This window comes from Pieris napi, chromosome 4 (genome assembly GCF_905475465.1).
Source record: "Pieris napi chromosome 4, ilPieNapi1.2, whole genome shotgun sequence".
Lineage (NCBI taxonomy): Eukaryota > Metazoa > Arthropoda > Insecta > Lepidoptera > Pieridae > Pieris > Pieris napi.
In genome coordinates this window covers 1,249,479-1,265,269 of record NC_062237.1, presented here as the reverse complement: position 1 = coordinate 1,265,269, position 15,791 = coordinate 1,249,479, and the positions used below count along the sequence as shown (strand labels likewise).

The window sequence follows — 15,791 nt, the reverse complement described above, 5'->3', positions numbered from 1 at the left end:
CCAATCATACATTAATTTATCAATGTCTTCCTTATGTTCCTTAATATTTGTGTACGTTTCTTATAACTCGTAGAAAATATAGTTCAAATATTAATCTTAAAATAAGGAATATATTTAGAAATAACATATTGAGTGTTCACCGCGTGTTGCCATCTTCTACCATTTTTCTAACGTATATTCATTTATTGGATGTAGAACGTTTATTCACGATTTAATACGAAGTTATGCCAAGGACTCGTCTGTCATTTGTAACTTATTTTAATATGAAAAGTAATTCTCGATACTTATCCATAATTTTTGTTTATATTTGAGGTATATATACGACTTTAAGAAGGGATTGTTTAGGCATTTATGTAAATTTTAAATACCGATAACATGATATTCACATGGCCATTTTATAATATATATCCCCTTCATTGTAAAACCCCTCCCCCAATCAAGGCACGAGATTCTTGTGCTTCGAACAACAATTTAATACAGCCTGTCAAGTACTTAGAATATAAAAAAAACATGGAAACTGTTCAAATAACAAAGGGACATGTCTGTCCTGTATTTTCTAACGCCAGCCTAATGTGTAAAAAGGGGATAGACATTGTTTGTCGTAGCCTAATTGTTGGCAAAAAGGGAAGATGTTTTGTTCTTTAATTGTTTATCAAAACGGATGATTAAGCAGAAGCTAGCTGTTTCACATTGTGAGCTAGACTGACTTTTTATACAGTTTCTATTTCTAGTTCTTATTCTATGGTGTGATATATGTGTGGGGCGTTCTAGCGGCAGCGCCAACTCTAAATGTTGATGCGCCAACTCTAAGATACAGTCATACTGAGGGTTAAAACTCTATTTTTAATCTTTGAAGCTTCTATTATTTTCTCTTGAAATTAAAACTAAAACAAGTTTGAACACTGAACAACACTCAAGACCGCCAAACTTTAAGAATTTACATTTTTCAAAATTATTTTTTTCCAAAAGCCGGGTTATAATTGACGGACGGACTTATTGTATAATTAATCGTATATAAAAGTTCTACTATTATCTACTAAATTTTCATGCATATTTGAAATATTTGTTATTATATTAAATTTTTATACATATTTTAGTCTAGAGGTTTTCTAATTCAATTTTATATTTTTATATGTAAAATTAATTGTTACCGCTTATTTGCAACGGAGCATGTTTTGTCATTTTGTGATGTAGTTTTATGTTGATATGATTTATTACTGTGCACTAATAAAATTATATTCGTCAAATTGTGTTTTATTTTTATTTATATGGAAGATAGAATACGAGCTATAGATAATTAATTGATTATTAAAAACGTGCGTAGTAATAAGAATATTATATAATAAATTTTTAATTTATTATTAATTATATTACTTTATCTGAAATAGACCTTAGAATGTAAATTTCCTTTAAAAAAACGGGCAGCCCGTTTTTTTTTGCAAAAGGGTTTATTAACAGAATAATATAAAAATATATGGAGCATTATACAGTGTATAAACTTTAAATTAGTGTAGGAAGATTTCACTTCAAGAAGTTTTTATAATTAAATAAAATTGATAAATTTCATCCTTATTTAATTTTTTTGCTAATCTGTGTTTTTGAAGTGAAACTTCTGTAGGCGCATGAGGGTAAATTTTCCCCTTGGTTTCTTAGTAATGTTTAATAAAACACAATATTCGATAATATGAAAATAATTTATTTGGCTCATACAGGATATTAATCACGTCAGAGTATTCGAAAAAATACATAATAAAATATATTTATTTACAATTAAATACGTTTGGTTCACGCGGAATTCACAAATCCACCGAACGATGGTTGGGTGGATTTATTCAACACTCATCTGCTCTCACTCCGTAGTTCGGGGAACAGCTCCAGGACGCACAGGTCCAACAGGTTGTACACCAGCTGAAGCAAGAGATATTATCAATATCATGATGTTCATGATTGTACGTCACTGTTTTTTTTATTGAAGGTTCTTTAGGCGCATAAGGGTAAATTTTTTACGGAACGTGACAAAGATGTGCAGCGTTTTTGTCGAAGAAAAGGGAGAGAGCGATTAAGAGAGTGAGAAGGGTGAATTACTTTAAAGAAATTCTATTTTCAAAATTAAAATTTCGAATTGTAAATTAAAAATGCCGCATGTTTTTATTATCGAAGATATATATTAAAAAAATTAAATTTATTATTTGTATTAATTTTCGACACTTATAATTTTAATGACAATTAAATTCTTAACATATTTTAGTTTTCCTTCCTTCTAAGTCTCGGAAATCTAACTTTTTAGATTTGTATAAATATGAACCAGAGTTAAAAATTAATTTTCAAAGAAGTTTCACTTCTGACATGTGTACTTTGTACGCATGCACTTTTTTATGGTATTGGAGCAAACGGGCAGGAGGCTCATCTGATGTTAAGTGATACCGCCGTCCATGGACACTCACATTGCCAGAAGGCTCGGAAGTGCGTTGCCGGCCTTTCAAGAATTGGCACCCTTTTTCCTTAAAGGAACCTAAGTCGACTCTTATCAACATATAAAGAAAAATATATGTCCTCCTCTAATGAGAGCTTTTATTTGAATTAAATAATAATTAACCTGTTTATTAAGCAACGGATTCTGCAAAATGTCAAATGCGTTGAGCGCAGCGCGAGGCAGTCCTGGTCCCAGAGCGATGGTTGCGCGTGCGCAGATAGCGGACTCCACTCGAGATCTCGCCGTGAAACGTTGTTTCACTGCGTCGTTTCTTGGTGATGTGCGCTTACTGAAAAGTATACCTGAAAAAGGATATATAGGAAATAAATAAATAATAATCGACATTTAAGTAGTTTAATCGAATTTTAAAGTTTTTTTTATTATTATATATTATAATTTTTTATATTATTATATTGCGAGTGCCTTGCCAGCCTTCGAAAGGAGTTGTATACTCTTACTTTGAACAATTGGACACCGGTGGGAGTCATTACTTTTTATTAGTTCGCTAGTGCGCAATAGATTATTTGTTCTGAGTTAACCTGCCAGCTTATGTTGAAGAAATATATTGACTCTAAATATAGTGTGGCGCTACAACCTTTTTAGATCTTCAGATTTCTGTATCTGTTTCATGATCATTTGGTTAATCTAATAGGCAAGTAGATGATCCGTATTATTTAGCTTTATAGGGTGAGCCTTCTGTGGCTAAGACACGAATTTTTAGATCTAAACCAAAACTTAGCGCAAGTCTCGACGTCGAATAGAGATAGATCAAAACTGAAACATCAGGTGAGCCCCCTCTCTGTTAGCCCCCTGTTCTATAAAAAAAAGGCCGGCAACGCACTCGCGAGCCCTCTATGAGCGGTGGTACCACTCAACATCAGATGAGCCTCCTTCCCGTTTGTATAATGTGTAGTGTACTTCGAGGTAAAGTTTTTCATAAAAGCTACATCAGTACACCGTAATGCAATTAAAGTTTAGTTTTATGAACCACGTGGTACAGGATTACAAACCCCCCCCCCCCCTCCAATTGCTGTCTAAGATTCCTTCACCGCCCGATCTCGGCCCATACGCTCAAGCTACTCCAGCGAACGTAGATGGGCTGGAAGTATCTTATTTCAGAGGGAGGATACTTTTGGACCCAGCCGATGTATTTTACATTAAATCAAAGGTATTTTGATAAAAATAATATATAAAGTAGCTCACCATGCCCCAATCGTATAAGATGAGCGAGCCTCCTCTCACTCAGCAAGTCCGAGAGACTCCTATTCAGCGCGAAACAAAATGCTCTGTCCACGAGATCACGTGATATGGAGAGTATATTTCCGACCACGCCCAGTAAAAAGCTGCGTGTTTTTATTACTTTTATCACTGAAATTAAATATATATTTATTTAAAATTGTTATCGAGTTTTATAATATAGTATATTTTTTAATACAATTTTAAAATACAACAACGCGGGAATTACACACCTTATATTTATGTACATTTATAATGATTTGTACGCACATTTTTCGCTCATAATTTAATTTTTTCTTAATATTTGATTTTAATGCCCTTTAACAGGAAATGTTAAACACGAATAATTTGTATAACGAGACTACTCCAACAACGCGAAACCAATAAACCGTGTTATAGGGGGCATTACACTACTGACCCGTCCGTAGCTCAGCAGGTTAGCAAACCTGTTTTAATCCTATAAAATTTATATCCTTAGTTAAAAAGTAGACTATATATAGCACTTAGCTTTTTGTTACAAAAACATGGTAACAAATCTGGCACATTTAAACCATGTTTTATAATAGGATATGAATATTAAAAATTAAGAAGTTTAAACTCACATATATACATAAGACATTGCGTGAACCCAACAACATTTTGCTGATAATCCATATCTCGATCCGAGAGTTGAGGCCGAACGTCGAAGTTATTCCCAAAAGTCCGGTTTTTAATATTACGCCCGTTACGTTTCCGAACTACCACTTCCGGTACGCTCTCATTCACTTCCAGCGCCTCTTCCACGTCGCGGGTGCCTTGTTTTCTACAAAGGAATGAAAAGATGTTATAACGTATTTGCGTAAAACCAAAAAATACATGCTCCTTCAACTAATCATACAGGGAAAAGAGGCAGGTAGAAAAAGACCTTGTCGCAGATGCACGTCGTGGTTGAAAAACCTAAGACAATGGTTTGGTAAGAACACTAAGTCGTTGTTTAGAAGCGCGGCATTCAAAATTAAGAACTTAACACAGACGAACTTCAAGGAACTGTTGAACAAAGGCTTAAGAGACTTTCTTTCTAGATTTTTCTAGAATTTGGTGGAAATATTATACAAAATATTGTTAAAAGAAATAAGTGCTGAATCATCCTAGATACCAATGCTATTTACTTAAGTTATACATATACATAAGTTACTTAATACCTCCGGCGACAATATAGTCGGTGAATTAGCTAGAAAATATATAATATGTACTAGCGGATCCGACAGGCGTTGTTGTCCTGTACACAAAAAACAATCTAATAATGTAAATCATTCTTGACTCCACTTGAATACACAAAAAATTTCATCAAAATCTGTCCATCGGTTTAGGAGTTTAATAACGAACACATGCACAGAACATTAATATATAGCTGTTTATTTGCTGTATAGATAAATAACCTAGACACCGACTGCAGCGCCATCTGTTGGCCTGATTTGGGAATTTAAACCATCATTAACGTATAAAAGTACGAATATTGTTACGACCGGAATGACGATATTTTGGTTAAAAAATAATACATTTCCTAATGCATCGGACAGTATAAATACAATAAAAAAAATAGAATACTTACAGCGCCTGATAACGCTCCTTGTCAGACGAAATTAGAAAATTCCTCAAAAAACTCTCCAAATGCTGCCCCTTTTCCTTTCTCAACCGATGCGCGACCGACTGATAAATGTTTCCCAAATCAGTGCCCACGTTGAGAGTCGAAGCCTGGACCACGAGCGAGAAATCCGTGTCCACAGTCAGGAATAGGTACAACAATTCACTTGTCTGCAGAAGTGTTATTTGGAGAATTCGTTGAAGGAAATCTTCATATTTGTATCTTAGTGTTTCCAGCGGGCTGTTGTCTCTAAAATTAAAAAAAAATTCCTTAAGAACTTTTTAAGTTTTTTTTTATAGAACAGGGGAAACGGGCAGAAGGCTCACGCGATACCGCCGCCCATGGACACTCTCAATACCAGAGGCTCGCGAATGCGTTGCCAGACTTTTATGAATCGGCACGCTCTTGTCTAAGTAGAATTGCTTTGGAAATACTTCAGTGGGCAGCTGGTTCCACAAAGTGGTGGTGTAAAAACTGCCTCAAGAAACGCTCAGATGTGATGCTTCCAGCTGCCAACTGATGTATTTTTTAATTCGACGTCCTTCAAGAAAAGAGCGTACCAATTCTTTAAAGGCCGGCAACGCACTTGCGAGCGCTCTGGCATTGAGTGTCCATGGGCGGCGGTATCACTTAACATCAGGAGAGCCTCTTGCCCGTTTGCTGCCGTTTGTTTGTTCTATAAAAAAAACTTAATTAATGGTCTCGTTTCTGAACCTAACTATAAAACTCAGCTTTGTATCGCGCAGCCCGGACATACAACTACAAATATTTAAGTCTTGAATTGTTAAAGCTATTGCGGAATTTGCTTAGGAGTATTAAGAATATCCATAGCGCTAAATCAATTGCAGCATGAGCACACAACACAGCCGAATTATGTATTACTTAGTTGAAGGTATTTAATTATTTTATAGATGTATTCTATATTTGGCTATATATTTAGTATAATTTTTTTGCTATATATAATTTATGTTAGTTGTATTTGGTTTAGTAAATACCTTCTAGAAGGTAAAGGCAGATGCGCCAGCAGTCTGTCTCCATGAAACTCTTGCAGTTTACTCCTCAATAAGTGGAAGTCATGTTCTGTTCTGTCCACAGTGAAGAAATTAGCAGTTTCTCCCGGTCTCATCTGATGTACTGCGACTCTGAATACTCTAACTGGGCCGCGACGGGGCGGGGCTTGCTGTAATTTCGACGGATTTTAACATGTTTAAATACACACAATAGTTCATAGAGCACACACATTTCTAGATATGTTTATGCAATTCAAAATTCAGGCGATTCTTCTGTACCTGACACATGTCATGTCAATTGTCATACACTAAATATATAGATAAAAGCTAAACCTAAGTGCCTTACTAAATTATTATTTTATCTTTCTCTCGAATAGTGTTTTAGTAGGAGAGCTGGCACCAATTTTTGGGCAGGTATTTGAGGCAAGCTGAAAACTTGTCACATACCTCTCCTATTATATTCCAACACGGAATTGCAGACCTGGCTGGTGAGTAGCGGGGCTAAATCAACCCCTACATTTTTAAAAATATTATTTTTTTTTCCCCAAAAATATATTTGAGGCAATACGCAATTTATATATGTTGCAGTGTAATACTTAATAAATACGAAAAAAAATAAGCTAGACAATTTAATCGGGGCTGTAACATTGCCAGACGCATGCAAACATTTTTTGCAAAAAATTATAAAAAATGTTTTTGAGGCAGCTTGAAATTTTAATGGAATGTTATTTATAACTATAAAATTAGATTCCCAAAAAGACAGATCATTTCGGTAGGGCTTTCTACCTGCCAGGTGATCAAACAAATAATGGATGAGTACGGGCCTGTACTACTATTAGAGCAAGATCCCAGGGCCGCCAGACGTCACGTATTTTCTGACGGATGAAATGTGGACGATTGGGTAGTGTTAGTATGTACTATGATCGTATGCCTACCTGCTAGCTTGGTCAAACGGCCAATTTCCAGGTATCAGGTAATCAAGGTACACAAAAACATTACTTACTTCACGTAAATTCTCATGGCTGATTTTTATATATGTTTTCGAGTGTATAGTTAAAAATAAATTGTCAATACTCCCAGACACTTTCCGTCGGCCATATTGCTTAACAGACGCTTTAAGGGTCTCAAAATAATTAGTCAACTTCACGTAAATTCTGACGCTCCATTTTTATATATGTTCATCCGACAACTATTTTAAAAGCTTTGACAAGAAGACAGACCGATCCAAGGGGCCAATCATCCCCTAAACTAAATTTTAATATCTATATGAGTGGGAGAGCATTATCTACGCGCATGAGACTGAGTAAGACCGACTGCGCTGTTAAAGCCATGAAAATTACTTGAAAAATTATTATTATTCAAAAAGGGCAAGCAAAAGCCGTTTAATATTTTGAAGAAAAATGAAGAGTACCAACAAGCATTTCACCGTTTTGGTACGTTGGATTTTGTTGGTGATGTAGATGAAGAAGAACAACAACTTTCAACATAATACAAAAATTTATCTGTGATGTTTACAACGTTCCTGGAATAATTGATGTAGATGCTGCCAGACTACAGTTGTTTATCATTTACATACATGGTATCTGATATAAATGAAGAATTCAATCGAAAGAATTTAAGAAACTTCGATGCCAGTAACTTACCACCTTGTAAAAGTGAGCTTTGGCAACAGTTTCGACGGGCTAGCTTTGGAACAATGCAAGTATGAAGATGATAAATATTTTCAACCCCGAAAACAATGGCTGGACACTACAAGATGGTAAATATGATTTTCATTGGTTCGATGGAGATCAATTACCGGGTTTTGTCAGTGAGTCGCTGGAAGAACAATCAGGTAAATTATTTTCGTTTCTCATATTATTTGTATCTTTTTAGTTTTTTCAGACCTTCATTGTTTAACTTGTTTTTTACAGAGGAAGAAAATAAGGATAATGCTGATGATGACGATCACGATTTAGATATTCAATTTCAAGATTGATATTTGATGATGATGATAATGAAGATTAAAAGCCACTGTTAAGAAATATTGAAGAATTAATATTTTTCCACTTTGTTTCCCAATTTCCAATAAATAATTAATAAAAAAAATTGCTGCTATTTAAATATAAGTGGTATTTTTAAAAAATATTTTTTAGTTCTAATTAATAAATTGAAAAAAAAATGTCGGCTAACTTTAGTATTATTTATTATGTGTCAATTTTTTTCTTATTTTTGTTGCTATAATTTACTTGTCAACAAAAGTTCTAAAAATTATAAAATATCTGTTCAAGTAATTTTCATGGCTTTAACAGCGCAGTCGGTCTCACTCAGTCTCATGCGCGTAGATAATGCTCTCCCACTCATATAGATATTAAAATTTAGTTTAGGGGATGATTGGCCCCTTGGATCGGTCTGTCTTCTTGTCAAAGCTTTTAAAATAGTTGTCGGATGAACATATATAAAAATGGAGCGTCAGAATTTACGTGAAGTTGACTAATTATTTTGAGACCCTTAAAGCGTCTGTTAAGCAATATGGCCGACGGAAAGTGTCTGGGAGTATTGACAATTTATTTTTAACTATACACTCGAAAACATATATAAAAATCAGCCATGAGAATTTACGTGAAGTAAGTAATGTTTTTGTGTACCTTGATTACCTGATACCTGGAAATTGGCCGTTTGACCAAGCTAGCAGGTAGGCATACGATCATAGTACATACTAACACTACCCAATCGTCCACATTTCATCCGTCAGAAAATACGTGACGTCTGGCGGCCCTGGGATCTTGGACCATATAGACAAGCTGTAGTGTGAGAGAGAGCGCATTTCGACAGCTGTCTTCGTTCTTGCTTGCCGCGTTACTATTGGCCACGTGACTTACAAAGCCGACACTGAAAATGAACCTTTCAGAAAAAAATTAAAAAATTGTGATCCCTCTACTTTACCTCCATGCAAATCTGAATTAAAACAACATCTTTTAAGAACGCAATATATAACAAGCATTTGGAGAAATGCATATTTACGATTCCCCAGTTCTTTGACACCTAATAGAAACGGATGGACACTTAATGAGGATACGCTAGATTTTCACTGGTTTGACGGAGAGTGTATGCCGCAATTAGTATTCGACGCTGTTGTTCACGAGGAAAATAAAATAACGATGATGAAAATCATACTACAGGTGAGAATAAATGGTTTATTTTTAATAACTGCTGCATTCAAATTTCTGTGATTAATTAAATAAAAAATCTATTTCTTTTCGCAGATGATGAAGAGGTTGCCGAATCTGATACAGATGAATCCGAAGATTCTAGTAGTTCTGATGAAGAATCCACAGACGAAGAATGATAATTTATATCTGACGTGAAATGAATTTAATTTATTTCTAATTTTTTTATACTTAAATAATTGTAACACTGAAGAAATATTATATTTTTATAAATGTAGTTTTGCGATTTTATATTTTAATCATTGGTTTTTTTATACGTAACCCTTATTAATTTTAAGATGAAAAAGGTTTTAAATTTCCGTATAAATTTTGACTTGGAATAATGTCAGAGAAACAATTTTTAGTTTTGAATGTAGGGGCAACAGTATGAATTCTGTGCAAAAATTTTTGTAACAAAAATTGTTACAAAAAGTACTCATCCATTATTTGTTTGATCACCTGGCAGGTAGAAAGCCCTACCGAAATGATCTGTCTTTTTGGGAATCTAATTTTATAGTTATAAATAACATTCCATTAAAATTTCAAGCTGCCTCAAAAACATTTTTTATAATTTTTTGCAAAAAATGTTTGCATGCGTCTGGCAATGTTACAGCCCCGATTAAATTGTCTAGCTTATTTTTTTTCGTATTTATTAAGTATTACACTGCAACATATATAAATTGCGTATTGCCTCAAATATATTTTTGGGGAAAAAAAAATAATATTTTTAAAAATGTAGGGGTTGATTTAGCCCCGCTACTCACCAGCCAGGTCTGCAATTCCGTGTTGGAATATAATAGGAGAGGTATGTGACAAGTTTTCAGCTTGCCTCAAATACCTGCCCAAAAATTGGTGCCAGCTCTCGGACCACTATGCTGTGATGAATAGAGACATAGTAAATATTTCATAAAAAAATATATCAAATATTTGTATGAAAAATATCAGACTTTAGTTAAACAAATATCGAATTTCGCAGATTTTATATAATTCGATTATGATATTTAAGGCCTATTGAGCAGTGTTGGCCTAGTGGCTTCAGCGTGCGACTCTCATTCCTGAGGCCGTAGGTTCGATCCCCGGCTGTGCACCATTGGACTTTCCTTCTATGTCCGAGATCTGAGGGACAGACCTAAAAAGGTTGTAGCACCACTGTTTTTTTAGGACCTATATCCAAAAACGCGTTAATAATTAACAATACTTACCAATCTAGTCTCAACATTAGTCAGAACCACCTTATAAGTGCTGAGATCCTGGTCTCCAAGCCCGTCTTCGGTAGCCAGAGAGTCAAAATACTTCAAAATATCGACATTCTCCAGTCCATCATCAGGTAAGCTCGACTCCAGAACCTGCCCATCATTCTGCGAGCGAAGTACGTTGCGGATTCTGGTCCCCAGTTTCACAGATTTTTCTTGAGATCTGAAACATTAATTTTAATATTTACACGAGTTAAGTTCTTCCAATAAATGAATCTCTTTGTTTGAAGAACTAAAATAAGATTAGGGGTACTGGGGTTGCGACACTAACAAAAAACTTGACGTAATGAAGGGTTCTTAAATCTTTATTTTTTCAAATAATAATGGGGGCCAAAACAGACTACTAGACGCCCAAAAAGATCATCGCAGCTCATGGACACCCATTTTTTGTGGGTGCGTTGCCGACAAAAACATCAGGATAACAAATATTTATATACCTTTTCGTCAATTGTTTGTGATATCCCGTGGGAATCCTTGGTCCTATTAATAATCTGTAGAACTGAAACAAAATTGACATTTATCAACCTAAACTAATGAACACTTTATTGATGTGTTTGTATTTTTGTATGATGTATCATAAAAAAATAAAATCAATAAATTTTGTCGAAAAATATAAAAACATTTATTGAGGTGGACACCCATTAGGGGTTTCAAATATAGATAGTAGCCGATTCTTAATGCACAAAAAATTTCATAAGAATTGGTCGAGCCGTTTCGGAGGAGTATGGAAACAAACATTGTGACACGAGAATTTTATATATATAGAAATAATACCTCTTCACTGTGCAAAAACTTGGGCATGAGAACTTTCTCCAACATCGCGTGAGACTGATGCGCCGCTTGGTACAACGCTCGACTCGTTTGTAAACTGAAATACAAACAAATACATATAAGGAACATGGGCAAACGCGATCTAAGAAATCTATATTATCACGACGAAATACACACACAGAACACACAACTCAACAAATAATTAATATTTACGATAAAAAGTCGTACATTATTTAGATTTACAATGACAATGGAATCATAATAAGTTTAATTGTTTAATTTAGTATGTAAAAGTAAATTATTAATAAACACAAAAAAATTAACTTGACCGTTAAGTCGTTAAGTATAGATATTGTAAAATGTCATTGAAATGGGTGCCCATGGGCTATCATGACTCCCATTTTTGGACGTCCCGTAGGATATCTTTTCAAATAAATCCAACAATTTTGACCCATCAAAACGTTAATGTCAAATATTCAGACCCAAAAGGATTTCCATTGTTCTAATAACTAAAAATAAATAAATCGGTGGCGCTACAACCTTTTTAGGTTTAGGCCTCAGATTTCTGTATAAGTTTCATGATGATTATTTTTTTTTTTTTTTTTTATTTTATTTAATTGTTTAATTCAGAAAACAAGGTTCCATAACAATGTTAGTAAATTACAGCTTAATACCTTAAATCTATGTGTTAGTATGTTTACATTAATTCATACCGGAATCATTCCGCATGAAGGTAATAAGGTAAGTAAGCAACACTGCTCTCTTCTAATAAATATCACACATTTGAAAATTCCATAACGTACCGTTTAACACAATCGACGCCCGTGTCGAGCAAATCTTTTAGCTCTCTCTCTAACGCATCGGGGAGAGACACGCAAGGGAGCGAGACGGCAATATACCGGAGGTACAGCTCTTTCGCCTCAAGATGAAGTTGCGCTTGCTCTTTGGGGGATAAGTCCGGATTTAAGATTTTTGTTTGGAATGATTCTGAAAAATGTTGCATTAGTTATTAATTGTTGGTATAACTTATCATTAAAATGTAAAACATATGGACGACAACAGTCTAATGTTTTTTAAATCAATTTAGGGGAAGTTTCTTTTTAGTAAAATATTACTTAGTTTTTTTTATCTCACATTATTTTGCTGACTTATGTGATTTATGTGATTAGGTGATTAATGTTTTTAAGTAAAAATTATTGTGGCAATTGATTGTATCTATGAATATCATTGTGTATCAAAATTGGGCCATTAATACTCTGTCGGAGAGATTTTTGACATTTTTACGAATTATAAAAAAATATTTTTGGCATTTCGTAATATATTTAATACAAATTACTAATTATTCAACATTTAAAACAGTTCACAACATCATAATGCCATATCTACAGTATATGTTACAAGCCATCCTTTCTAAAATATATATAAAATAAAAATTACTAGCAAAACAACGGATTAGGTATCAAATAGGCCTTACTGATATCTTTATAGAAGTGCAGCACATGTATAGTCCCACTCGTCTTCAAGTGTTGCATGAACGCATAAAAGTGATCTGGTTCTTGAACCAGTAATTCCAACTCTATACGCAATAAACGCGGACGCTTAGCGTACACGGAATCCGTCTGACGTACGAATGTTTCTAAAAAATCTACCTAAAATTTCAAAATTTACATTTTAATTTTTTTTTTTATTACAATTCACACCAATTGACCTAGTCCCATGCTAAGCTGGTGAAGCATGTGTTATAGGTGCTAGGCAACGGATATACATACATAGTATAGATAGACATATAAATACATATTTAAACACCCAAGACCTAAGCACAACAGCAAATGCTCATCACATCGATGTTCGACTCAGCCGGGGATCGAACCCGGGACCCATGGATTCGCAGTCAGGGGTACTAACCACTAGACCAATGAGTCGTCAAAATATAAAAAAAAAATATTCAAAAGTGTTGATAGAACAACTGAAGTAGGAATGTGAGCGGTCATAGTCAATACAATTTGTATAATAGAATTTAATTTGGCTATTAAAAGCCCACTTCTTTTACACCTATGAGCTAATAATGCAATTCTCGCCATTCACATCAAGGTGTGTGTGTAATCATGAAATTTACAAATCATACAACATTTATAAAGAATCCTTATCTAATTACTCACTTTATAATTAGGTGTAGCCGGCAACGGCGCCATAGATTCGTTGCCAGTCGCTAAAATTATCAATGTGTTGAGTATATATGGGTCCGCCAGTACATCTGTGAGTGATAAAAGGACCCACCCAGCAAAAATTTCGCGAATTAATACTTTAAATACTCTGCAACCGAGAAAAGTTCTTTAGTACTTCATTTGTTGTTTACCTAATAGTTTAATTTTTATTATAATTAACATCTTTACTAATAGAAAATTTAAAATTGGACTTATAATGGTAATGGAATTACCATTATAAAGGTAAGAAATATTATTAATTACAATGCAACTTACGAATTCTGTATTTCATTATTTCTTGCCAAATACGGCAATAAGGCCTCTGTCATACAACGCAAGTATCTTAGCTCTGCATTTCTATTACTGGCTGCAACATGTAGACACGGCCTTACACCTGATGTTACTACACTGTAGTGCCTCAAAGCACATGGCACAAGACGTTCAGATATTAATCTAGCATAATTTATCTGAAAAATAAACAGTATATTGGTGTTCTTAATTATGCTCTAAAGTTTCTTTCAAAATAAAATTAATAAAAAATAAATTACTAAACAATCAATATATTATGTAAAAAACTGATCAAATCATTCTGCTTTGTAACGAGTTAGTACTTAATATGACATTATTAATGCATTTTAAACTTACTTTCAAAGCTCTCCTCAGTAGTGAGGCTGAAGCATATCTGAGCTGATACCTTAACTCATCCACAAAGAATGGTTGTAAAGTTATCTTAGTATACCAGGAATTTATGAATTGTTCTAAAATTGTATTGTAAAACTGTAAATATACCAATTATTAGATTATCTTACATAACTTAGTTATTAAATATTTTATTAGAAGAAATTTTTCATTATTCTTTTAAAATGAAAATTTAAAAACTCACGTCTTCTATGGCTTGATCCAATTGTTTATGTATTTGTAACCCTCTCCATGGCTCAGTAGATATCTGAGGATCATGACGATTGCAATCCCGAGACCCACACGTAATACATCCCTATAAAAAAATACGACGTCAAATGATATTTATACTGTAAATTGTTCATTTTCTTGAATTAATAATAAGTACATTGACATAATGAAAAAAAAAGAGGACTTTACTTATCAGCTTTTCTAATTGTTAATAAAACCAATTAATAATTTATTGAAGATAATAAATACCGAATATATTCATTACTATTAATTAGTCACAATCATTGCATATCGAGGTTTCCACAATAAGCAAAATATAAGGTCATTTTTTATAAAACTTATTACCTGCTTTGAAGCTTCCTTATTCTTTGGAGATTTTTTTATAAAATGGCACGTAATTTGTTCCGCACAGTTTCGTAAAACATTTGTCGTTAAGCAATAATAACAAGCCAAACATCCCAGTCCATAGCTCACTAATATTGTGATTAAGTGTAATCTGAAAAATTCATTATAAATGATTGCTACACGTTAAACTTTACTTAAATATTTATTATGTATCAAAATACCTGTAATAATATAAAACAGCCAATAAACCAACAAGAATTCCTGCGAAAATAATAAAATTTTGATTACGAATTTTTCTTAAAAACTCTTTTTGACATCTTTCAGTCATGGCTAGACGAACAATGACGTTTTTTTTGACATATTAATAAAAGGATGACGTTACACCAAGAGATATGACGCTCCGCTCCAATCTCATTTAACACAGAATATATATGTATACGCTACTGGGGGATTAGACAAGATGCCTTAACATTGTGTATGTAGACGTAGACGAAAACTGTACGGTCTACAAAGTGAGTGAAACGAAACGAACGTTGCATCAAATATCGGATCGCGATCCTAACGACCTAACCTCGTCTCTTGAATAATAATATATTGTGCACCTTTCAGGTCAATCAAAACTATGTTTAATTCTGTTCCTTTACAATAGAAACATTTGTGATATTAACATTATTTTATTTGCAGTTTTCTATAATCCGGGCTCAAGTTTTGTTCATGAATACTAGGCTTAGTAGGTATAAAATCTTTAAAAATAAACAAGTTAACCTCTTTATTTGAA

The 15,791-nt window shown here is 33.7% G+C and overlaps 1 protein-coding gene across 3 annotated transcripts; it reads right to left on the bottom strand.

The window, feature by feature from the left end:
• Window positions 1–1,675: 1,675 nt before the first annotated feature.
• Window positions 1,676–15,369, bottom strand: LOC125048876 (sorting nexin-14-like). 3 transcript variants are annotated; one of them, XM_047647828.1, is made up of 17 exons: window positions 15,235–15,369; window positions 15,014–15,164; window positions 14,643–14,753; window positions 14,405–14,536; window positions 14,036–14,226; window positions 13,715–13,868; window positions 13,030–13,204; window positions 12,359–12,542; window positions 11,559–11,652; window positions 11,222–11,283; window positions 10,734–10,947; window positions 6,329–6,513; window positions 5,301–5,582; window positions 4,312–4,511; window positions 3,677–3,841; window positions 2,597–2,775; window positions 1,676–1,908 (listed from the first exon to the last, which is right to left on the bottom strand). In XM_047647828.1, the coding sequence occupies exons 1-17, from the start codon at window positions 15,339–15,341 to the stop codon at window positions 1,840–1,842; spliced, it is 2,655 nt and encodes an 884-aa protein (XP_047503784.1). In that variant the 5' UTR covers window positions 15,342–15,369; the 3' UTR covers window positions 1,676–1,839. The 3 variants fall into 3 exon arrangements, with proteins under 3 accessions (XP_047503784.1, XP_047503785.1, XP_047503787.1); XM_047647829.1 differs by lacking the exons at window positions 14,405–14,536; window positions 14,643–14,753; window positions 15,014–15,164; window positions 15,235–15,369 and having other exon boundaries at window positions 13,715–13,809; window positions 14,036–14,191; XM_047647831.1 differs by lacking the exons at window positions 14,405–14,536; window positions 14,643–14,753; window positions 15,014–15,164; window positions 15,235–15,369 and having other exon boundaries at window positions 13,715–13,764; window positions 14,036–14,191.
• Between the last annotated feature and the right edge of the window lie 422 nt (window positions 15,370–15,791).